The sequence below is a fragment of the Primulina eburnea genome, chromosome 12 (genome assembly GCF_022965805.1).
Source record: "Primulina eburnea isolate SZY01 chromosome 12, ASM2296580v1, whole genome shotgun sequence".
Classification (NCBI taxonomy): Eukaryota; Viridiplantae; Streptophyta; class Magnoliopsida; order Lamiales; family Gesneriaceae; genus Primulina; species Primulina eburnea.
The window spans coordinates 3,440,436-3,465,937 of record NC_133112.1 but is presented as its reverse complement, the minus strand read 5'-3'; the positions used below and the strand labels follow the sequence as shown (position 1 = coordinate 3,465,937).

Genomic DNA, 25,502 nt, shown 5'->3' with positions numbered 1-25,502 from the left:
TGAGTATTAGAAGCAATCAACGACCATTTTATCAACCACACCGAATAGCACCCAAATTGTTAGTGGGTGTCGTCAGATTTTTGGTGTCTTTGAAATTTGAAGCAGTAGGGGTTTGAATCACAGCTGTATATGTACTTAATTTATTTATCTTTAAAAATCGACTTAACTTTGAAGACCAAAGTTGCTTTTCCATCGTTTTTAAATTTGTATTTTCTCTGCCCATCCATACCTATATCTTCTGCAGCTTAACTTTTCCTAAGTGGTTGGATTTTTGTATGGTATATTTGCTGGTTTCGTGCAAATTTACATCATCATTCCAATTAACATAATCATCACGCACACTTTAAAGTAAAGAGATGAATTGACAATGATTATACTTGGCAAGTGTGCAATATTAAAAACATGAAGCTGTGATTGTTGTTGTTAGAGTCAGTCGATAAAGAATTGTTTAGAATTCGAATCGACTCGGATAAAATTTGAGCCAAACTATTGTTTTCAAAATAACCATTTTTACAGTGGGTTTTTCCTGCAACGGGCTCTTTGAAATTTCATACATGTAGCGGTATATTTTAAATTCTTCTCTGCTACACGGTTGAACAGAAAAACAAATAAGAAAAGACAGCTCAATATTTTTAAAATTCTCAGTAAGGTCAATGCTAAAAAAGGCAGAATGATTCAGAATCTGTAAAATGTTCTGTAGAAGACGTTCTTCAAGACTACAAATAGGAACTCTTGCTCAGCATAGAAACCAATTGCAGTCAACTGTATAGGGATCTCACCGAACACATAGTTATCCCACGAAGTTCGTGAACACCAGATGAAGTACTGAGTTACAGAGTACAAAATAGGGATCTCACCGAACACATAGTTATCCTAGGAAGTTCATAATCACCAGATGAAGTACCAAGTTACAGAGTACAAAATCAGCGAAAGCCCGTTCTGGAGGTAAATCCTGCAAGTTTTGGACACGGCATATAAACAATCAAAATGAAACAAGACGTGATGTCAAAGGACCATTTTCTTGAAAGTTTTTACCTTGAATTCCTTATTTTCTTTGTTCACTTGAATTCGAAGACTAACTGTTACCAGAAAACACCAATATTCAGTTATACAGCTCCTCACATGCTGATAAAAATATCAGCATAGGGAACACAAGAGCTGGTATCATTGAACTGTGTGGGAGTGCAAGGGATCCATGTAAACATTTAAATTCGCACAAAGTCCCCTTCCCAAAAATCACATGCCAAGTTTTCCCAAAAACTAGTAAAACTCTATTGCAATAGAAAGGAAACGAGAAGTTCAACTTACCTGCAAGGACCGCAGTCCCTACACATGAAAGCACACCAGAAAGAAAGGAGTTGAATGGAAAAGATCCCACGACAGCCATGTAAACTACCTAATATCAGCATTCACAAAACAGAGTGACGGCTTTTTACCTTCTTGGATTTGGAAAATGATAGACAAACCAGATAAACAGAAATGTGATGAGGGTGATTTTCCTCGAGAAAATGCACAAGAGAAGAATCAGACATCAAATATTATGATGTAATTACAGGATATGAACTTGTGAATACTTTGATGGATTCCTTAGGTACGATGATGCTCGCACATACAACAAAAGCGTCTTAAATATAGCCAGTTGTAGCATTTTTTGTCTAATATAACCACGTCGCAACTAAACAAATTTTTAAACCCAGAAAAAGGAAAATGTGACTTGTTTTAGACCACATGGTCAAGTAAACCAGCTAGGCAAGGACTATACAAAAGAATTTTCTTACAAAGATAATGTTAGAAAAGTGACAATTGTGTGCATTAATATTAGAAAGTCATCCCACTAGAGGTCTATAAAGACAGTTGGGTCAATAAAAAAATTGGAGATCTCATGAAAAATGTAAACGAGGGATGAAAAACATTAAACTGGTAGCTATGACCTGAAAGCCAGTAGTCATATTAGGATTCATACAAGCAATTCTACTAAGTTAGGTATGAACACCAAAATATACAAGCAACCTTGGACTAAAAAATTAACAAAACACATAAACTATATCTGCTTTCTAAGTAAAGGTCAGCGGTTCTCAAAACTGGGTAAACATCAAATAAAAAATTACAATAATGGCACGCACCGAAATCAAAATGATTGGTTTTGGGTAACTATAACATCAATTATCAAAACTAATTTTCTCTAACTTTTTACATTATAATTTTTCCCAGAACATGCTTAACCTATACACCAAACTAAAGTAACCAAATTTGAAAATTTCTATTGCCGCTGCCAGATTCGGGCTTCTAAAACAGTTTAGTGATGGCCTTCAATCACTACAACATGCCAATTGACCCCGAGATTGACAAAAACACCAACACAAAAGAAATCTTTTAGATTGATTCTCACAGACCCTCCAATTTCTGAGGTGATCATAAATCAAGAGGCTGTTACAACCTTATAAAGTTATAGGTCAACATTGATTGAAAAGCTAGGTACAAATAAGTTCATAAATAAAATACCACATCCAATCACAGCTGGTCAATCATGAAATCTACAAAACTTCACAAAAGCTTCTCAGAATTCAAATACTGGTTATAGATTTATATGCGACCACGGATGACGGACTATCACCTGAATCACAGCAGTGACAACTGCGAACACAATGTAACTGTCGATGATCTGCAAATTGTTATAGTATAATCACTTATAGATTCTATAAAAAATACTCAACTATGTACATATAGCATCATTGTAAACACAAACTGTTCCAAGAGGGGAGAGAGAGAGAAAGGGCACCTTCAGATTGGTGGGCGTAGCTGAGTATGCAGACAGGAGAGATTGAAAAAGTGCCCGGGCATCGTTTGTGGTTGCTGATTTCCCCATTTTCTAACTCTTAGTTTATATCTGCGTGAATGCAACAATTAAGCATGAAGAATTTGAATGTCGAGAATGTGGTCAAGCCAAAAATTAATAACATCCTAAACGTCAGGCTCGAGCTCGAATTATAAATAATTTGCTAATATTTATTTGGAGATGAATAAATGAGCTCTTGGACCATTATGTTTGAAATCAATCCACATAAGTATCAACCTTGTTGCTCTAGCTCAAGGCCCTTTAATCTTCATGGGTTTTTGAAAACTTGTGTGGCACACAGTAAATATTTGCTGTAATCGCAGCCATATTTTCTTGGATCAAATGTCTAATAACGGTCAATGCAACTTAAGGTAATGGTATCACTTATCTGAAGAAGAAATTTTTAGGTAGTTTACTCTCTATTCCCAAATATTATACAGGTTGATTCCTTAAAATGTCGCTAAAAAACTTGATGAATACATAAATGTTGATGAGAAAATATCAAAAAATCATTGACAGCAACCATATCACATCAAAAATCAACGAATGATTGAGACAAAGGCAGAGATAACACTGAAGGGTGAGAAAAGGGATCGAAATGAGATCAAATAACAGAGGTCTACAAACTAAAATAAAAAACATTCAATTATAATTAACATATACAGTCCAAAACCATCCTCGGTTTTTAATACCTAACCCGTAATCACAATCAACGGAAAATTAGAAGAAGAAAGACCTCACGAGTCGTACGGCGGAGCTCAGCGGCGGACGATGCAGGAGCTAGCTTGCGATTTGACTGGGACTGACTTCTTATTGGTTATAATGGATTTCCTAATTGGGCCCTTCTAGTGTGCCAGCCCGCCTGGTTTTTAATCTACTTGGGCTTTAGGCCTGTTATTGTCTTGGCGTATTCCTTATTAATAATAACCACATATGCACGTGATTTATGCTTGTACAATATTTTTTATAATTCATTTGATTTATATTTAAATGTGAATTAAAATATACTTATAAAAAATAGTGATTATATTTAAATGAGAATCAAACTATAATTATAAAAAATAGTGAGGGACTACACTATAACTATGACTAGTAAAAGATGCACATGTGTTGCATGTGTTATTATTATTTTTAATTTGATCAAATAATATTAAAAAATTAATAGAAAATTATTTTCAATTAGAAGAGTTGTTCGATTTAAAAAGGAAGTTTTATTTAAATTTTTTTCTATGTAAAGTATTGAGTGACTTAAGTAGGTCACACTTAATAATATAGTATAGATAATATAGATATTTGAATTAAAAACTAAATAGAAAAAGAAAGGAAAAGACTAAAGTAAAAATTGAACCTTCAACTTGATGTTAGAAAACCAATACTCTATCTACTAAGTTATATGTGATTGCATTAAAATTTTAACACTTTATTAATATATATAAATATTGAAACAGATCATGACACAAAAATTAGTTATTTTGATGATCTCAAAATTAATAATATAGTATAGACAATTATATTATCATTATTATTATTACTCACGATTATTGCACGCATGCGTACATCTGTAATTTTATTTTCATATAAAATATATTGTTTTGGTATATCTTTGTTTCATAAAAAAAATTATGTATGTTTTTTTCTCGTAATAAACCAATATATATCATATTTTTAAAAAAATTAATTTGGTGTGTTATTAATTTGTTGAAATAAGAATCTTAGAAAATTGTAGGGGAAAAAAAATCAAAATGATGAATAAAATAGTTGTTTATAAGGGTATTTCAAGAACAACATAAAATACTTCAAGAGATTAAGGCTATGTTTGATAGTCATCGAAATGGTTATTAAATAATCATTTTTTATCTTTTGCTTGATTCATTTTTTATTTAGTCTGCAACTAATCATGTTATTTGTATGATTAAATATCTCTCCTCAAATTTGTGATCATGATAAGATTGTATATTGACCATAATACCCTTGAATTGTCTCTTCAATATAATATGAAAATTAAAATTATTGAAAATTTAATAATTCATAATATTTAAATTTTTATTATATTTTTTATAAATTAATTTCATATATTTTTATTATTTTCAATTATTTTAAAAAAAACAATAATAATATAATTATTACTAAATTTTATTTAATATTAACATTCAAAATATTATATTTATAAATATTTAATTATTTTAAGAATATATATTAATTAGCATTTAGGGCATTTTGATCAGTACAATAAAATTTACAAAATTAATCAATCATTTTAAAATCATACTAAATATCATGTTATTTATCTTACCAGATTATTAATCTATATATCTCATTTTTTAATCATTCTAATTATTAATCATTTACTTTTCCTATCACACGTACCAAACGGATCCTAAAGTGATTATTATGTTGTGCTCTTCCATAATAATAGTATAAGGCTGCGTTTGGTTTGAAGGATAAAATAAACTAATGATTAGTAAGTAAATGATAAAGAAAATGATTGTTGTAGGAATGTAATATATGGTGTTATGTTTGGTATGATTTTTAAGTGTAGGATAATTTTGAATTTTTTGATGAAAGGGCAAAATTGCTCTTTCTTCTTTTTTTTTTCTTCTTCCACTCCGAGGGCGATGGCGACGGCGGAGGTCCGACGACGGCGACTGTCGGTGGCGGCGGTCGGTGGCGGCGGTCGTGGCGGGAAGTGGTTGTGAGTTAGGATATATGAGAAGGGTAAAATTAGAAAATAGGAAGGATTAAGAGTTGGATAAATAATCCTAGGGGGTGAGGAGGTATTATTTTAACCTGCCTAATATAACCTAATCATTCATAGGAGGGATAAACTTGATTAAATAATCACCCGTACCAAACATGTGATTAGGTGAATTAAAAAAAATAAACCCACCTAATCACCCCTACCAAACGCCTCCTAACAGATTATTATTGTGAACAAAGACTTAAATGTAATCGAGTGTGATGAAGTAAAACTATTTTTATTTCCGGTAGAAAAATCCATAACAATAATACATCATGGATCTAAATTGAATATCATTCTAATAAAAATCTGCACTTAAATAATTAAATTTACTATTACAAAATGTGTTTTAAAATTAAAATATTAATTTATTTGTTTTAAAAATTGTGTCAGATTTTAACACTACTTCAAATTATTGATTGATCTAACTTACGTTTTTAAAGTCAACTTATATATTTCTATTACAAATTTGAATCAAATATTTTTATACTTTTTTTAATTAACTTTTATAAGAAAATTGAATAATTAATATTAACAAAGAAAATGGTTAGAGGCAAGTCGATGCACTAGAGAAAACAAGAGGATAAGTCAGCATTGAAGGTTGATAATTCCAAAAGGAGTAGGTTTTTTGTGAGACGATGTCACGAATCTTTATCTGTTAAACGATCTCATGAATCTTTATCTGTTAGATAGATCAACCATACCGATATTCACAGTAAAAAGTAATATTCTTAGCATAAAAAGTAATATTTTTTCAGTGGATGACCCAAATAAGAGATCTGTCTCACAAAATAAGACACGTGAGACTGTTTCACACAAATTTTTGATTTCCAAAAAGTTGAGAGTAGTTAATTGATAAGTAATACAAATGGGTTGCATTTAGTTGGACAAAGTAAAACGATGCCGTCAAAATTTGACTACTACAAATTCTTACTTCTTCAGACTTCAGAAAAGATGTAGATGAAACTTTTGAGAACTAACCAAAGAAAAATGGTGTGATGTTAAAACCACAGAGGCACAGAGAACAAGATCGTAAGCGGCTGCATAATACAGGTGCAGCTTATTTTTTTATATTCATCAGAATCGTAAGCCAGATCAATGTTCGATAGTAACACTGAACAATGAACCGACGACCGAGAAGAACAACAATTTTCAACGCATGAAGTTTGTGACGCAACCAAACTCCGCAAGTCCGAGAAATCGAACAGCTAAAGAACCTAAGGCTGATCCCCCTGAGTTGGTGTTCGGCCATTATATTCTACCCTTGCTTAAGTTCGTTGGGCTTGGGAATCTTCTTGTATTCATAGTTATCAATGTTAACTTTTTGTTGCAATACCTGTAATAAAAGTATAAGAGTTACACGATGATTAGGAAAAAAATAACTCAGAATCGCAATGTTACCCTTAGCTCTTCTTCCAGTGAAATTTGTTTTGGTTTATAGGCGTCCACAGGTCCTGCTCTTGACAGTGCTTTCCTTGTCTCAATAATCTCCCACTCCTGATCATCCTTCACCTTAGTGATGTCTTTGCTGAATCAGAAATTCAACCCCATCAAACTAAAATAGAGATACAAACTTACGCTTTTAATTACTATGAACTCTTAGCAAAATGGTATTGATGTCCAAAGAATGCGACATAGTAGGAACCAAAAAATTTCTTTGACATCTGATGAAAAGATTACGTTCTTTGCGGGAGAGTAACCAACAAACACACATTTAATAGGTTTGATTGAAATCAACTTTGCTTCCCTTTTCCTCGTGTTTATTTATATAAGAAATACACCAAAAAGGCTTCGGGAGAAAGAGTTTAAGATTCGAACTCTAGGGTCAGTATCAAGGAGAATCAGCTACTTTGCCTCTTCTTATATAGGTGATGGATGTATACAGGGAACAAACTCGTGGGACTTATTAGATGAAAAATATTATCACTAAGACAAAAATACAATGGCCTAGTTGGAAATGAAAATATTTTTTAAGGCTTCCGTTCTTTGTTGGCTTCCATAAAAATAATAACTTTGCAAGAATATGTATGCCAATGTGGCAAATAAGACTAAGAAAGCTCAAGATTTATCTTCATATTCACCTAAGAAAACATAAAGGAACTCCATACAAAACCTAACAGTTTTTCATTTAACCTGTATGTAAAATGATCACGCCTACAACTTGCTCAAGTTGTTAAGCTATAGCAAACAATCCATGTACTACTTATAGTTGCACTACAAGATTTCTGTAAATTTATCCAAATAACAAGCTATATTTGGAACATCTGTTTCCGTTTCCTTATTAAGCATACCACTCTTTCCAGGAATTTTTTTGTCCCTTGAAAACCTAACACCATTGATTCATCACTATTCAGTACGTTAATAGCACATGATAATTCAACTTAAGAACTGGAAAAACTGTTATAATGATGAAATAAATAGATCGAAGTTGAACAGATACTTCGTTCACCATACATCAAAACCAGAATCTCTATCAGATAATATTCAAACAAACCTGCCCTGTAGTAGATGCCCAAGACCTAGAGCTCCAAGCACAGTAAGAGAGATCATTGGAAGACCGTATCTAGTAAATGGTGTCCTTCCACCCCAGCGTTTAAACCTTGTAGATGAATGCTGAAAGGTTGTTGTAGCTGATGCTGCTTGACTTTCTACTTTCTTGGGTTGATCCGTACTCATATGAACAGTTGTCATTTCCATATATCATAAAATCGACAGCATCATAATTTCAAAGTTGCTGCATATAAGAATGAATTCCCACTTCTGAACACAACCAAAAATTTTTAAAATAGAACCATACACATGGGGCTCCACAAATCATACCTCCGTCAATCAACAAAAAAACACAAATAATTCGCACTCGTCACCCATATATAAAATTTATCACACATCCAAAATGTCAGAATGTTCATCCACATTCTGCTATAACAATTTTTCGCCAATAACTAAATTTAAAATACTCGACGATACCACCTAACAAAGCATGGAAAAATTGCTAAAAGATCGGGATAACCAAATCTGTCATAGTTAAAGGAAGATGACTACAAAAATATCCAGAGCGTCCAAAGAAATTCTGGGTATATAATCCGAATCGAACTAAATTTCCACAAACTTCTCCTGAGAAAAGGCAACCGAAGCCATTATGACATCAATAAACTCAGCAGAAATTAGGCAAAAACTCGTATGAGACGGTCTCACGGATCGTATTTTGTTAGACGGATCTTTTATTTGGGTCTAACTTTTATGCTAAATGTATTATTGAACTAAATTTCCACTCAATGAAAAAGTATTACATGTTATGGTAAGAGTACTATTTTTTATTGTGAATTAAGTATAATATCCATTCACTGAATAATTAAAAGCTCGCGAGAATTCATCTCCAAAAGGTCGCGGCAATAATTAAATTTTCCCTGCGACTCAACCCACCTATTCTCCAACAGAAGAATCAAAAGGCAAAACATACAAAAGATATCGAGTGAGAATAGAATCCCTCAAAAACAGCGAGACACAAAAAATCTGAACCCGAATCCACAAAATATAAACGTTTTGAAAAATCAAATAAAAAAGCATTTACGTATAATGATATCCCCGTCGAATTGGCCATCAATAGCGTGGTAAAAAATATATATTTAAAACTAAAATGAACAACTGACGACATAGAATTAAAAAGACCTATGAGTCGTACGGCGGAGCTCGGCGGCAAAGACGGCAACGGCAGATCCACGAGCTAGCTCGGAATTTGAGAGTGGAAGATAGTAAACCATTGACGTCCTAACTGGGCCTTCTTAATATTTCAGTTTGGGTCAAATATGTTCAATGTTATTTGGATTAAATGATGGGCCCAATTGTTGTTATGGTGGTTTTTTTAATAATAAGAATAATAATATGTAACAATTTTATATTGAACATGGAGTTAAATTGAATTTAGTTTATTTTATTATGACGTATTCCTTTTATGACACCACCACACAACCTTTATCCCGTAACTCAACTCATCAACAATTTTATTTTTTATATTAAATATAGTATTTGTTATGATATATAAGTCGGGTCGACATGTCTCATAGATATTAACTCGTGAGACGGTATCACAAAAAATATGTTTTTTTAATAATAAAGTCATAAAATTATATATATAACACCATTAAAGCCCAATTTAAACTAGAAAATTGTCTCTCAATTTTTATATAATAAAAAAATAACTGTTTTTATTAAGTTCATTTTGAAAGTTTTCAAAAAAAAAAATCAGGTCACTTGTGAGACTGTATCAAATATTTATTTCCATGAGACAGATCATTAAATTGAAAATTAATATTTTTAACAAAATTGATCATAAATCAGGTCAGATTAGTGATCTGTCTCACAAAATTGATTCATAATACAATATCAAACAAGTTTTTGTGTCGAAGAAAATCCCAAATGTAGTCACTCAAAATATTAATTTCTCAACTAGAATCCTAAATGCATATGATCTAATATATTAGATTTAAATAAATATACAAACTCGCAAACGTTGCCTCGTCTACTGAAGTTCCCCCCATGTGGCATGATTAATAGTTTCTTTTATTTTTGACTCGTTAGTTCGTCGGTTGATATAAATTTTGTCGAATTATAAGCCATTATTTCTCGTAATATTTCTAATACTCTACAAAGAACTCGGGTCATTCTTAGACTCGAACAAAAAAAAGAAAACTTAAACGAGTCAAATTTCAATTTGTTGTAAAGATTAGAGCATGAATAAAATTTAAACATGGTAATCTAACCCGGACAAGGTTCTCTCGCCCGACCATGGTACTTTAGCCCGACCAGGGTCTTCTAGCAGGGACAGGGTCCTCTCGCCCAGACAGGGTTCAGGTCACCCAACTAGTATGGGTCAGCAGATGACAGTACATGGGCAGTTATCAGAAGACAAAGTATGAGCATATGTCTAATCAAGAACAGTGTACATGCACTATAATCGCGGTCATCTTCTCCCTTATAAATACTCAGGTTTACTCATTTTGAGAGGGGGCAATCTACTGCATTCAATAAATTCTCTAGCTACTTGGTGAACCTTGTACTGACTTGAGCATTAGAGTGGCTATGCCAAAAACCCTTCCAGCACCCCACTAACATTATCTTGTTGAGTGTGTGCAGATTATCTGACCCGAGGTCATCTCACCAAAGCAGGCAAACCAGGACAGGCAATACTACCCAGGAGACCAGGTCAGAGCATCAAGTCAGACCAGGACATGCCATACCACCCAAGGGGATAGGCCATTACCGCCCGGGCAGACCAAGACAGGTCATACCACCCGAGGTCATCCCACCAAGGCAGCCAGACCACCCGAGCTCATTCCATCAGGTCAGGTCATACTCATCCCAACATGTCAAATATTTACCAGGAAAGTACGCTTCTCTGCTCGAGTAGATTGTACACCCTACTCACCTAATCTACCCGAACATTATCAATTCCCATTGTACATTATGAATTATCATAAATTAAATTTTAACATAAGAAATGTAATATAAAACTTGATAAATAACTTATAAAATTCGTGTTTAGATTAAAATCCACCCCTGTCTAAATATCCCAGTATAGTTCCTTCTCTCTTCTACAATTGTATGGGGATAAAGTCCTATATGAAATTAATTCACGTTAAATATTGGGATACTCTTCTTTTTTACAGCGAAAATTTAAAATTAATTTCACATAAATGAATTCCACTTATACACGAAGTCTTACCCTTACAAGTCGGGTGTATTTTTATATTTACGATTGGGTTTATTAATTCAACCCTTTAGTTATATCTAATGCACACTGGATACTATTTAATTTACCAAAAATAGATTTATTTTATTTAAATCAATACAGATATATCATTTGAACAACTTAGGGCATCCGCATCCGTCGGAATTAATTCATGTTAATAACTCTCCATCTCATCAAAAATGATGGGGTCTACGAGCCACATATTCATTACATTAACACTTCCCCATTATTAACACACACCCACATTCATTTAATTTCAACTTTCATTATTTATGGGTCCCACTGTACACTTACTCATTTTTTTATATTTTTAATATTTCAATATCTTTCTAATATTTTTAACATTTTACAACAAATATTACTAAAAATAAATAGTATTATTATTTTAAAAATAACTTATTTCCAATATTCATTAAAATATTATTAAGACATTAAAAAATAACTTAATTCCAATATTTCAATTTAAAAATTTATTACAAATTTGACTGAAAGCGTACACATAGGAAACAACAGTTGAACATAATGAAAAACAACATATAAATCAAACATTTTGAAATTTGTAATAAACTGACTTCACTAATTGTTGTTGTACTCTGTCCAAATATGCTCAACTAAGTCGGTTCGACTTTTCAAACACTGTCGCTATTAGCGACGGTTTTTAATAAAACCGTCGCAAATAACGACGGTTTTTACAAAACCGTCGCAAGTTGCATTTTTTTTAAAAAAATAAGAAAGTAGTGACGCTTTTGAATTTGCGACGGTTTTTGAAAAACCGTCGCAAATTTCGGATTAACGGCGTTCTTTCTGATGAATTTTACTCCAACTACATAAAATACCATATGGAAAGTTTTCGAAATATATGTTAATTTTTTTTTTTTGAATACTTAGGCATATTTTGATTTGTAAGATAAGATGATAAAAAATGTGTATTATGAATTATGATGATATGAAAGCACATGTAACCCAAAATATCATCATATCTCCAGCAGTGATTGTTTTTTCTCCTATTCAAATATTATTAGATCATATGGATGTCTCATATTTTTATGAAAGTTGACATATAAGTTATTAATCCAAAGGCTAATATCTGTCAACATTATAGAGAGAAAAAAATACTTCAGATGTAGCATGAAATAATCTCAAACTATCGATGAAACAAAAAATATTTTATCATCCACACGAAATGATTTCTTGCTGTATGAATTGATTTCTAACAACGTGTTTTTAATCTATTTTCTAGCTTATTTAATTAAAATATTAATAACAATCCAAAATTTTCTTCCTTATTTATATAATAGTTATTATGCATGCGAAATGCTGAACATAAGAAATTTGATCCCTGATTTGATGTTGGTTCGAGACGTACTTAATGCATGCATGTGATCAATCTAAAACTGTTGTTATTAATGTTAAACTTGACTTTTTATTTATTAAGGTTTTAATCTACACGAAACAAAACTCCGGTGAAACAATCTTACGATTTAGTTTTATGAAACGGATCTCTGATCCTATCTGACAACATGAAAATTAATTTTTTTATGTCCAAAGTATAACATTTTTTCAAAACTATATATATATATATATATATATATATATATATTAATTATTTTATTAATAGATATTTTATAAATATTGACTAATTTCACGGATATAAATACACGAGATCGTTAGGAAGACATACTCTTTAATATATTGTTTTTTTTCGGTGAAATGTATTATATTTATTTGAATTATTGTAAAATTTGTCATTTCAATCAAGGGGGAAACTTCCCTTCACATTTTTCGGATTTAAATTTGTCTCCGTATATACATACATTAGTGGGAATGTGAAGAAAATAATTTATTGTTTAATACCTAACTATTTGTTTCCTTATATCATGTAATAATGAATAGGAAATAGAGTGAGTCTCATGTGAGACCGTCTCACGGGTCATAATCCGTGAGACGGGTCAACCCTACCCATATTCACAATAAGAAGTAATACTCTTAGCATAAAAAGTAATACTTTTTCATGGGTGACCCAAATAAGAGATCCGTCTCACAAATATGACCCGTGAGACCGTCTCACACAAGTTTTTGCCTAGGAAATATTGTGTGAGATGATTTCATTTATTTTTATTTATTAAACGAGTCAACAATACTTATATTTACAATAAAAACTTATACTTTTAGTACAAAAGGTAATACCTTTCGTGAGTTATTTAAATAAAATATATGTCTTATAAAATTGACTCGTTAAAGCATATTACATGAGTTTTTTGAATAATTTATTGTTAAAAATCACATATAATTCTAAATTATATTCGTACTCTTATACAAACAAAATATCAAATATTAATATACGGGAAAGCCGAGGAGCTGCGGTGACCCTATTTTCCCGGCCAGGATTCCACATGTTAAGGTTTATGGCCCAATTCTTCCGATGATATCTGTCGGCGGGCGTAAGTGTCGGCACCGACGTGCCATGACCCTCGCCGGTAAATCATTCACTCTTCGGTTATTTATAAACATAAATTGGGACACATGATTTAAAAAAATAAAAATAAAAACACGAGTCAAAAGATACTTTTTGAGACATTTTTTTTACAAAATAACTCAAATATAAAATTAATGTGATAAAAATTGTAGGATCGACCTAAGTATTATTACATTGAAGTGTACTATATTATGCATATTTTTTAAGCAACGTTTAAATTTTATAGATTCCCTATTTAGCAAATAACTAAAATTTTGATTGTGTTAGGGGCAAACGATCGAGTTAGAGCTTGATCCGTGAGACACGTTAACTCTAAATTAAAAATTAATACATTTTAATGGGTGATTCAAATAGGAGGTTCGTCTCACAAAATTGATTCGTCGGAGCGTCTCACAAATTTTTTTGTGTAGATTGCTACATGGACAACAATTTGGTCACTTTTTTTATCGAATGATTTGAATTTGAAATCAGTTCATGGGATATGAATTTTAAATCCATCACAATTTAACGACAATCTAACAAAAAAATAGCTATTGAGATTCAAAACAATTGTCAAATAATTTTATCCAAAATTCAATATATTTATTATTGCACATTTGAAATCACTAACTTGAAAATCTCAGTTAAGTGAATTACAGTGAAATTGCAACCAGGACAAAGAAAAATTTAAAAAGTAGTTGTCGACATTAAGGTTGCTTCCATCTGTGAACAATGGAACAAAATCAAAGCTGTAATTGGAAACGAGACCTCCGAATTCAATTATAATTAACAAAATTAATTGTGGGATTAAATAAATATCGTTAATGATGATGTGTGATTTGATAAGACCTCAAAAAGAATCGACTTTCTCTCGTAAATTACACCCTCTAATACACTTTTTTTAAGTGTCCATATTTGAAGTTTGTGTGTGTATGTGTGTGTGTATATATGTGAGTAAAATATGAAATTTTCTTTAAAAATAACATCTCGAAAATGATGTTTGATCGAGCTTACAAAACATTATATTTCCGGTGAAGTTTGTTACGCACTCGTTGTCACTCATTTTGTTACATTTATTTAAACCTGGCGAGAAGTTCTATCTAACCCGTGATTGCAGGTAGATTTTAGGCCCATAAAGTTAGCGAGACTATATCACATATCAATTTTGTTATAGGAATATCTGATTTGAAATAACTTATGAAAAATATTATTTTTTATGCGAAAATGATAATTATTCAAGAGAAGACGATGATTGATGATTATAGTGGTGAGTTTTTTTTTTTTTTTTTTTTTTTTTTTTTTTTTTTTATCAACCGGTGAAATTTAGAGTGTGTATATGTCTGTAAGAATTATATTACATACGAAGGCATTTTTTTTTCTCCTTTTTTAATAGATGATGATTTTTTACACTTAAGGTCTAGATAAATAATTGATTATTATGAACAGACGTGGAGTTTGATGTCCATAGGTAAAAGAGTATTATTTTTTTTAATTTTTTTTTTAATATTGGTAAAATTTACCCGTTATACAAATAAAGATTCGTGCGACCGTCTCACAAAAAAATCTATTCAAACCCATATTTTGACGAAACAAAAAATCTATTCAAACCCATATTTTGACGAAACAATAATGATTACCTGATTTAGGGAACAATTTGACGAGTTCCTGGTAGTGCTGATTAATATATATATATATATATATATACTAGTACATCGACGCATATACAATGCATACTATATCGCACACTCGTAAATATTTTTTTATGTTTAACTGGATTCTTGTTCAAATGAGGCTATTATCATAATGTAAATATTAACAAATATCCAACTCAAATTTGAAATTATTACATATTACAATTTTAATTACTTATATTTAAATGTAGTCACGTCATAATTATGAAAAATATAAAGAGACTGAACTGTAATTTTGAGATGATGATATTCGGCACAATCTTTTTATAATTAACTCGATTTATATTAAAATCGTGCTAATAGCATAATTAAAAAAATGAAAGAGCTTACTATAATTTGAGATTATTATTTATAGATAGAGTTATATCATTATTCTAAAAACTAACTGATATTAAATTGTAATTTTAAACGACAATTTGAAAAAATGAGATTAAAGGAAGAAAAAAAAAAGATAAAAGATAAAATAGTATTATGAAGATTCTTAATAAATAATAATTTAACGAAGATGCACCTAAAAGTATGTTTCTTAGAAGTTATTTTTGGGGTAATCCATTTAAATATATTATTAATGTTTGGTTTATTATAATAATAATTATGTTTTTTTGAAGTTATTTTTTCGGTAATCCATTTAAATATATTATTTTTGTTTGGTTTATTATTAAAATAATAATAATTATTATTATAATATATATACAGCAATATGCATGAGTATGTCAGGTTATTTAGGTAGCGTTTGGATTTCAAATAAATTTTTTTGTTGTTGAGAGAAGTAAAAATATAAATTTCAAATTCATATATTATAATTTTATATATTATTTCATACTAATTATGATGAATTTCAAATTCACTCAATTAATTAATATATCATTCGAAATTCATTCTAATTTGTATTAATAATTTATAAATAGTAAGATATGGATTCAAAATTTGTTTTATTGTTTAACGGTAAACATTAAAATTATAATCGAATTGGATTTCGAATCCATATCCCCAAGTATAGTTAGTTAGTTAAATATGTACAATCTTGATAATTTTAAAATGTAAAATGTAAAAAGGAACTATATATATACATATACAAAAAATTTACTGTAAATAAAAAATATTTTGATTAAATATTTAAAATCTTAAAATAAAGATAAAAAATATCAATAATTTCAATTTTTTTAAAATTATGTGACATATGATAATATAGATGATTTAAAAAATGCTACTCTGGTCTTATATTAGACGATCACACGGATATATATACGTGAGACATGTACACTCGATTCATGTCTTTTTACACACAAAAATGATATTTTTGTATTGATCGAGTCGAATTCGAGACTTATATCTGACAATTAACCCATGACGTCTTCTCATATTAGTTTTTGTGTTTGTTATTAGGTTTTCGTCAATATGCATGATTAGACAATCAAATTTAATTTGGTGTCACTAAGTTATACAAATTTCGATTAGTAAATAGATCTTTAGCTTAATGTAGAAAGTGTGTACAGTGCAGCATGACAAAGAAATGTCAAAAATAGTCAAAAACTTTTCGAATTGAAGGAGAAGATTGATATTATTGGATATTAAATCAGAGATTTCGTCTCAAAATTACATCTATTTTTCATTTATATTTTATATTCATGTTTATCATAGTAAAATAACGGCGTTGATTATGCAATACGAATTAATCCAAGTAGGCCAGTTTCTTTTACACAAATATTGGAATACAAATTTGTATAAGTTGTGGAATAATTTTTTTTTAGGGTTTTGATTAATTTATGTCGTGAATAAGATAATAATATTAATAAATGATTGTAGATTAAACAATATTAAAAGGAAAATCTACTTAATTAATAGAATGTTTAGGCTCAGATCCCTAAGTCCGTATCATGTGACGGTCAGATGCTGCGCGAAAATCGAAAATAAATAAATAAATATGTATATATATTTATTTTAATATATATATATAGATATATATATAATATGTATGTATTATATGCACCACCGGCTAGCTGGCCAAACCGAGCTAAATTACATGTGGGTCCCGCAAGAGATCGGGCTCTCGAGATCTTGCCACGTGGCTGTATCTGCCGACAGGATCATACCGACAAGCCTAACGTGCCATGCCATGTGGGCGGCATGGTAACTTACGTTTCATGGAGACTATTTTCTCTTTCTCTTAAAAGAGTAGGTTTCATGTGAGACTACAATCCGTGATACGAGTCAATTCTATTCATATTCACAATAAAAAGTAATATTTTTAGCACAAAAAGTAATATTTTTTATAGATGATCCAAATATGACCCGTGAGACCGTCTCACACAATTTTTTGTCATTTTAAAATCATTAGATTTTTTATATTTTTTTAAATAAAAATTGAATGATTTAAAAATTAATATTTGATAAAATCATAAATAAAAAAATATTCATATATGATATGGAATAATCACTCCCCGCATTATGTACCGCCGCATTTAATGCTATTTGTGGTGGGGTAGAGTTCGTTGTTCCAATGATGCGAGGGGTAGTTTTGTCTGTCCACACAGTCGTTTATAAGGACTGTACAGTTTGGTATATACCATTTATCTATATTATTATTTTATTAAATTTGATATATTTGAATAATTAATTTTGGTGTCATGATATGTTTTAATAATTATATATGTTAATAAAATGTTAAATTTTTAATGCAAGTTATATGTAATTCAGCAAATAGAGTCATTATTTTTTGAGGTTTTGATTATACGTTCATTTCTTACCGAGGTCATTTTTTTTATTCTTTTAATTTTCAATTTATTTTTTGAATTTATATATCAAAATTATAATGTAGACCATCACTATTTTTATAATTATATTTTGATCCTCATTTAAATATAAATCAAATTAATTATAAAAAATATTATACAAATATATCGGTGCAATAGTATTTATAATGATTGAATGAGAGACGATGATTTATCAATTGAGCACATATATCATGCGCTAAATAAATAAGAGCACTGCTACCCATACGAGTAGTATAAACAAAACCGGACGATATACTTTTTAGCAACGTCTACCCAGGGCCGGTCTTAGACTTTGAAGGGCCCGGTGCAAAAAAAAAAAAAAAAACCCTTTGTATTTATATAAAAATAATACTAAAATCAATGATATAAAGATAATTTCATTATTTGATTACATAAACTAATATCTATAATAAAAAAACATTATATTTCACATTGCTAATAATCAGTATCGTTACTCTATTTTGGTGGTTCTTTTTAGATATAAGGATCAACATAGAAATTTGAAGTGTCCGATTGATAGACCCACTACCCACTATTAAATTTTAAAAAATTTGAATATAAAATCCAAAGTCCAAATATTCAACCCAATATACCCCTAACCCCAATTTAATTGGGGCTCTATCTAGCTAGGGGCCCTGTGCGGTGGCCCCATATTGACCACCCCAGGGCCGCCTCTGCGTCTACCCAAAACTTTAGAACAACTCTTTATGATGCATGCATATGTATAAAAACTTTGTGGATTAATTGATGATTTTGATTTGTGCAAATATCAGTAATAAATGTTGATGTAGCTAAAAATTGTGATTATTCGAATTATTTTACATGTTCGTAAACGAATTCAAGTAATCGTATAAGGATATTATAGGTAGCTCGTAAACGGATCTAAGTAGCTGGTGAAAAGAAATATTTGTGGGTTGTCATCTGCGTCACAAAAAAACTTCATAGGCACTGGAGTTTGCCCGACGTAGAAACTTTGACATTCAAGTCAGAAAACTATTTAAAGTTGTTAATTCAGAACTAAAAAATTTAAGTATAAACTTCTCTCCTCTTTATATATATTTTTGGAGTGTATAGCGGGCTCGTGCCTTTATGATTAACTTGGGCCTCCATAATGAATTGAATAATTAAATTAGACCATTATCCATCACATATATATTTAAATTAACAAATAAGCGTGGGAGATTTTTAGTCGGTATATCGCAAATTAATCTAAACAACATATATTTGACTATTGACTAACAACTCACTGCAAATAAACAACGTTTTCTTCAAAATCGTTGTCCAATCTAATATTGAAAACGTGCTTAAGCATGTTGTGTGGGATTCGAATTAAGAACTAAATTAGAATAGGTTACTTGAAACATAGCAAATGATGATCAACTAATTAATTCTGCTTAATTTGAAATTATTATTTCTTTAAATAAATACATGCAAATAAATGCTCAATACAAGAAAACTCAACTATAACTTTTTTGGCGTTTTTCGACGTTTTTTAATGACGCGTAAATTACATAAATGTTATATTTATGTTAAGGTATTACTTTTTATTGTGAATATGGATAGGGTTAACCCGTCTCACAGATTATGACACAGATTATGAGACGGTCACACATGAGACCCACTCTTATATATATATAATTTAAAAAATTGCATATCTTTATTATTTTATTTTATTTTTATGCTTGCCGACACATGAGTGATGATTTGTTAGTGACCAATCAGTTTCCATTTAATTGAATTAAATTGGATTCGAGGGAGTGACAGCACAATCAATCAATTTGAAAGGTTTAAATTGATTTATATTTTTTTTATAATGTATTTCTATTTAAAACTATTATTATATTTTAAAAATATTCAACGATTCACATTCTCAGTAACATGTATTCACGTTCATTTCAATTATTGAATTGTAGCTTATATCATAGTTTCGTCTCACTTAGGGTAAATATGTCAACTCATGCAAAGAAACCTGAACGCCAGTTACGCCACCCTCTGCGTTGTGTGCCTTTTATTAATAACAAAATATAGGAAATGACTTTATTACCCTCAACTGAAAAAAATATATATTGGAGCTCATATTTTTATTTAGTGTGTGTGTGTATATATATATATTAAAGTTGGAGGAAATTTTGTTACAACTGAGTCTAAAATCGAAAAACTCATTTTAATTTTGAGATTTTTGATGTTAGATGAGCTAAAAATCATCAAATTTATTTCGTATATTTAAAGGAGCAGTTTCGTTTGGAAAATCATATATAAACTATGCGGAAAAAATAACTAGTTTGATAAGAACTTTTTCTTTTCAGATTTTAAAAAAATAAATAAATTCAAAGTAGAAATATCAAATATGTATAGTATTGTTGGCAAATTAAAAGGAAAAGGTTGCAAGTCTTGGAAGCAAAAATTAAATAATCACCCACTGATTCCATTCACTGTTATTTATTTGTTTATTAAAATGTGGGGTTCCTTCATAATTTGTGGGGTTCCTTCATAATTTGACACCCCCTTTTCAAGCAAAACACGAGGTAATTTTTTTTTTTAAAAAAAATTACAGATGATAATATCCCTCTTGAATAGTTATTAAATCGAATGATTTACACTTACCAGTCTCATATTTAATTTACATGTAAATAAAGACTTTAATTTGTTCTATATGGAAAATATTTTGGTAATTATGTCGTCACCTCGTCACCATTTTTTTAAAAAATAAACAGACATTCTCACGATTCTTTATTCACGAGACGAGACAACTATGTATATATTCACAATAAAAAGTAATATTTTTTTTATGAGTGATTCAAATAAAAATCTGTCTCACAAAAATTAAGCAATAAAGATGAATGTCTCACAAAAATTTCTGTTTTTTTAAAATCACTACGAACTGTATTCATATTGACAACGAGTTGGTTAATTATCGAAGCAATAATTATACATGCAGCAAACCTAACACAAATAAGAGTGAGTCTCGTGTGAGACCGTCTTACGGATCATAATCTGTGAGATGGATCAACGTTACCCATATCTAAAATAAAAAATAGTACTCCTAGCATTAAAAATGATACTTTTTCATGGATGATCCAAATAAAATATCCGTCTCACAAATACAATCCGTGAGACCGTCTCACACAAATTTTTGCTTACAAATAATTGTCCATTTCCGATTAGCTATTTTCTTGTTAGATTCACTTTTGTTTCACCCCAAAAAGTTAAAGACGTCTTTTAGAAGGAATTTATTCAGAGTACAACCCAAGTTAGTGAAATGAATAAATGAATAAATAAATAAATAAATAAAATAAGGACTTTATCCCAAAAACAATTCCTAGTCATCTGTTATTATTACTTCTTCGTACTATAATTGTCTGCTCAACTGAAAATTAGAATGTACAAATTGTTGGAAAAGGGGTTGGGGGATAAAGAAATGTCCGCAACCCATTTTCTTTTTCCACATTTCACATTCATTTACGAGAATATTATTGTAAAAACAGTTCAAACGCGGATACTAATCAAAGTCTACCTCCTCACATGTACACATACGTTGTCTATACGCGTATTCGAACTGTAAAAAAGACAAAGAGAGAAATAAAAAATGTGAAAAATGGAAATCCAAAAGGATATATTAATTTTTTCTGTGAGTTTTTAAGAGTTAGAGCGGTGGGGGTGGGGGGAATTGAAGGAGACTTAAACATCACGACAGGGAATGTGAGGGGCTGTGAGTAAAAGACAGCTTGCAATGGAGCAAGAAACTTCACCTACCATAGTTTTCTTTTCCATTTATTTTTATTAGTCTCTCCTCCTTCCTCACAAACGATAAAAGCCCCCATTTTTAGTTTCAAAGTTTCAACTATGTTTCTCTCATTCTCTCTCTGAACCTACGTGAGACTCCTCACATATAGATACACTATACGTACAGCCCTATAACTGTTGTTTTCAGCTACTAGTGATAGTAGTGTGGGAATGGAGGAATAATAGGATAGGGATTTGGTTTCTTTTTTCTTTGTCCTTTCTGTTTATTTCAGAGTGGAAGTTGTTCCATTGAGAAAGATTTCTGCTTGTTTCATGGCCATTGATCTGAGACTTTTGGGCGGGAGTTTTGTGGGGTATTAGCACAGGTTCGGCCCTGCATTTGCTCTGCCTTTCTATTTCTTTGCAGTAAAAAGTTGGTGTCTCTTGCATACTCTTCAAGAACAAAATTTGAACACTTGGTCCATTTTTCAACCATTTGGGCTTTTTCGGTGAAAGAAGGTTGAAAAATGGCGAAGTGTGGATCTTTCCTCTTGATTTCTCCAAACTCGGAAAAAAATATATCGGATTTTGTTTGTTCTATTGAAATAAATGCGAAAGTTTGGATCTTTGGGCTAGATTTCTTTGCAAATAAGCAAAAAAAGATTGATTTTTACAAATTTTGAAATGAACCAAATTTTTCTCTTTCCCCTCTTTTTTTTTTTTTTCGGTGTCACCTGACTTGAAAATTTCGAATTTTTCCGAATTATTACTTGAATTTCCATTGCATACATTTTTTTAAAACCGCAACTTACCATTTCTTTTCTTTTTTCTTGCAGTCTGCAGAAGAATTAGTCTAGTGGGAACTTTAGTTTTCAAAGATTTTATACGTTTTCAAGCTTTCAAGGTTTGTGCCTTAATTTTGGAATTTGGCCTAAAAAACTCTGTGTCGGTGCTGTCTTACAGAAGCACTGTGCATGGATTACTTTAAATTTGCTATGTTAAGAGGTCTGATAACTCAAAATTTAACATTTTAGAACATTTTACTTGGAGACCCTCTTTTACTTGTTCCATAAAATCTGTAGTTCACACCTGATATTTAGTATCTGAAACGTGTTGAGTCCATTATGAACGAGATCCAGCAATTGCTTTTACATAAACATTTAGCCTTTTTGTGCTAAAATGCTTTTTAGGGACCCCATGTCCAGAGAATATTGCAGTATGTATGGATCCCATATATTTATTTATGTGTATTTCTGTGGTTAAATCTTGCAAGATAAATCATCTTGGTGTTTTTCCTGATGTATTTTAGCTTTTGTAGATGTTCTTGAAGCTGGCATCTGGCAATCATGCTTTAGGTTGGCATGCATTGTCATCAAACAAATAAAGTCACTTGGTGGCCCACTTCACACCAGCAACTTAGGCTTGATCTGTTATAATCTGTGACGAAATTTAGATGTTTTGGAAAATTAGTGATGAAATTTATAAATTTTTGAAGTGTCATGTAATCAACAGGCTCTAAATCCATTCAACGTCGCATATTCTTGTTTTTAACTGTGTCCTGAGTTGTGTTCCTTTTCTTCTAACCAACATTCTTGGTTTTGCTTTTCAGAAATATTTGAATGGAGTCGAATTTCATGGATGAGATTGACTGCGGGAACTTCTTTGATCAAATTGATGACTTGATCGAGTTTCCTCCTGAGAATGAGTGTGGTGGTGGAAATTTAGTTAGTTCCGATGAATGCAAGGATTTTCCGAGCATGTGGAACGACGCTTTTCCTGAGATGGATGATGCCCTTTTCCCTGGCCGCCTTGGCACCACCGCTGCATCTGATCTCTCTGCCGAGCTCTTTGTGCCGGTGAGTGTACATTTGTTTATGTAATCATCGAGTTTTAATGGATCTTGAAATTCTGTTCATTGTTTGGTTTCAAAATTTTGAGGTATTTGTTCTTATCTATGCGCGTTCTGTTAGAATAGTCATTGATTACCGCTGGCGTTTGGTTTGTATATTTTTTTTAAAAAAAATTATCATTCCATTTGAAATTCAATTTTGCAGTTGATATTAGCCATCAGGTGGTCCACTCTATCCACAAGATAACTGGAAAATCAATGCAAATTTGTCTATATTAGGAATATTTTTATACATTTACACTTGAATTTCGAAATGTTGGGGAAGCAGCCAACTCGTGTAAAACTTTCATCTCCCGCCATGTTGAGTCGCTTTCCTGCACAACTATTCCCTTCTCGAAGAGTTTTTTTATGTGCAGGGTAGTCGTTGAAAATTGTTTTCCATTGGTGTAACCATGGATTTAACCGAAGATTTGTGCTTCTGTTTAAAAAGATTCGAATTATGCCAATTTTGTTGCAGCCGAATCTTGTCTTGATCTAATATTTCTTGGTTTTTTGATGTCTTCCAGTACGAGGATATTGTCCAGCTTGAATGGATGTCAACATTCGTCGAGGATTCATTTTCCGGTGGAGGGATGACTGTTGGAAAAGAAAACCCAAGCATCAACAAGGAGATGTCATACAACCGATACCAATCCTCAAGTCCAGTTTCAGTTTTAGAGAGCAGCAGCAGCAGCAGCAGTTCTAGCTCGCGTGGGAAGACTTTGCCTCTCTGCCCTAATCACCAGGGCACACAACGTGCAAGAACCAAGCGCCCTCGACCCAAGTCCTTCAATCCAAGGGCTGTGATTCAATCCTTTGTCCCTCCACCAGGATTCTCTTCCGAACCCGAAAGCTTTGCTGAGTCGCTGCCAGTGAAGAAAACCAAGAAAATCAAATTCACCATGCCTGCGAATCTGATGGAAACTCCCCCAAACCCGCCTCCCCAATCAATCAGAAAGTGCTTGCATTGCGAGATAACCAAGACTCCTCAATGGAGAACTGGGCCCATGGGCCCAAAAACACTGTGCAATGCATGTGGTGTTCGCCACAAGTCGGGCCGGTTGTTCCCTGAGTACCGTCCAGCTGCTAGTCCAACCTTTGTCCCGTCTCTTCACTCGAACTCTCACAAAAAAGTTGTCGAGATGAGAAACAAAGCTGATCCAATAAATGGAGTCACGTCTGCTCCGGTCTCTGTCAAACCCGAGTAGAACGAACATGTCGAATTCGCTCCCTGCAAATTGTGGGTCGGTTGTTCTTGATGCGCCTTTCATGAAGCTTTTTGGGTATCTACTTGTTTAGTTCTTTGTACAGCTATGTAATGGGGAGTAATAGGAACCAAATTTGACCATTATTTAGTACTAGTAGAAAAGAGTCTAGGTACGTAGTTAGTTCAAGGAATACTAGGACTAAAACTGAAACTTACTCATGTTTTAGGCCCAGTTTAAGTTTTAGCTTTCCTGGTCGGGTCGAGTCGAGTCGGGTCAACCTCGTTCCTTATATACGGGTATTTTTTTGCAGTTGATATTTGTTGTAGGGATTCTTCATTCGTTACGAGTATGAGTTGTTTTTTTAGTTCTCTCTGCATATTTTTCTTTCTTCGATGCAATGCCCTCTATTTTTTTTCCCCATTTTAAAGTCTTACAACCATA

General features: G+C 31.6%; 3 protein-coding genes across 7 annotated transcripts; 1 reads left to right on the top strand and 2 right to left on the bottom strand.

The window, feature by feature from the left end:
• Window positions 1-671: 671 nt before the first annotated feature.
• Window positions 672-2,892, bottom strand: LOC140807786 (dolichyl-diphosphooligosaccharide--protein glycosyltransferase subunit DAD1-like). Its single transcript, XM_073164749.1, has 5 exons — window positions 2,780-2,892; window positions 2,615-2,662; window positions 1,309-1,396; window positions 1,036-1,079; window positions 672-952 (listed from the first exon to the last, which is right to left on the bottom strand). Exons 1-5 carry the CDS (start codon window positions 2,864-2,866, stop codon window positions 869-871), a joined length of 351 nt encoding a protein of 116 aa, XP_073020850.1. The 5' UTR covers window positions 2,867-2,892; the 3' UTR covers window positions 672-868.
• A 3,636-nt stretch (window positions 2,893-6,528) lies between these two features.
• LOC140808052 (uncharacterized) lies at window positions 6,529-9,372 on the bottom strand. 4 transcript variants are annotated; one of them, XM_073165060.1, is made up of 4 exons: window positions 9,256-9,372; window positions 8,068-8,307; window positions 6,975-7,101; window positions 6,529-6,909 (listed from the first exon to the last, which is right to left on the bottom strand). In XM_073165060.1, exons 2-4 carry the CDS (start codon window positions 8,268-8,270, stop codon window positions 6,832-6,834), a joined length of 408 nt encoding a protein of 135 aa, XP_073021161.1. In that variant the 5' UTR covers window positions 8,271-8,307; window positions 9,256-9,372; the 3' UTR covers window positions 6,529-6,831. The 4 variants fall into 4 exon arrangements, with proteins under 4 accessions (XP_073021161.1, XP_073021159.1, XP_073021158.1 ...); XM_073165058.1 differs by having other exon boundaries at window positions 9,247-9,364; XM_073165057.1 differs by having other exon boundaries at window positions 9,243-9,354.
• A 12,585-nt stretch (window positions 9,373-21,957) lies between these two features.
• On the top strand, window positions 21,958-25,425 carry LOC140807212 (GATA transcription factor 8-like). Of its 2 annotated transcripts, XM_073163961.1 has the most exons (4): window positions 21,960-22,351; window positions 22,802-22,869; window positions 23,575-23,821; window positions 24,381-25,425. In XM_073163961.1, exons 3-4 carry the CDS (start codon window positions 23,585-23,587, stop codon window positions 25,059-25,061), a joined length of 918 nt encoding a protein of 305 aa, XP_073020062.1. In that variant the 5' UTR covers window positions 21,960-22,351; window positions 22,802-22,869; window positions 23,575-23,584; the 3' UTR covers window positions 25,062-25,425. The 2 variants fall into 2 exon arrangements, with proteins under 2 accessions (XP_073020063.1, XP_073020062.1); XM_073163962.1 differs by lacking the exon at window positions 22,802-22,869 and having other exon boundaries at window positions 21,958-22,351.
• Window positions 25,426-25,502: the final 77 nt, after the last annotated feature.

Coding starts and splice junctions, on each gene's coding strand:
- LOC140807212 (XM_073163962.1), top strand. CDS start 23,585: ATGGAGTCGAATTTCATGGATGAGATTGACTGCGGGAACTTCTTTGAT. Junction 23,822..24,380: donor CTGCCGAGCTCTTTGTGCCG/GTGAGTGTACAT, acceptor GATGTCTTCCAG/TACGAGGATATTGTCCAGCT.
- LOC140808052 (XM_073165060.1), bottom strand. CDS start 8,270: ATGGAAATGACAACTGTTCATATGAGTACGGATCAACCCAAGAAAGTA. Junction 7,102..8,067: donor GGGCATCTACTACAGGGCAG/GTTTGTTTGAAT, acceptor TTTCTGATTCAG/CAAAGACATCACTAAGGTGA. Junction 6,910..6,974: donor CACTGGAAGAAGAGCTAAGG/GTAACATTGCGA, acceptor CTTTTATTACAG/GTATTGCAACAAAAAGTTAA.
- LOC140807786 (XM_073164749.1), bottom strand. CDS start 2,866: ATGGGGAAATCAGCAACCACAAACGATGCCCGGGCACTTTTTCAATCT. Junction 2,663..2,779: donor CTACGCCCACCAATCTGAAG/GTGCCCTTTCTC, acceptor AACAATTTGCAG/ATCATCGACAGTTACATTGT. Junction 953..1,035: donor AAGAAAATAAGGAATTCAAG/GTAAAAACTTTC, acceptor CAAAACTTGCAG/GATTTACCTCCAGAACGGGC.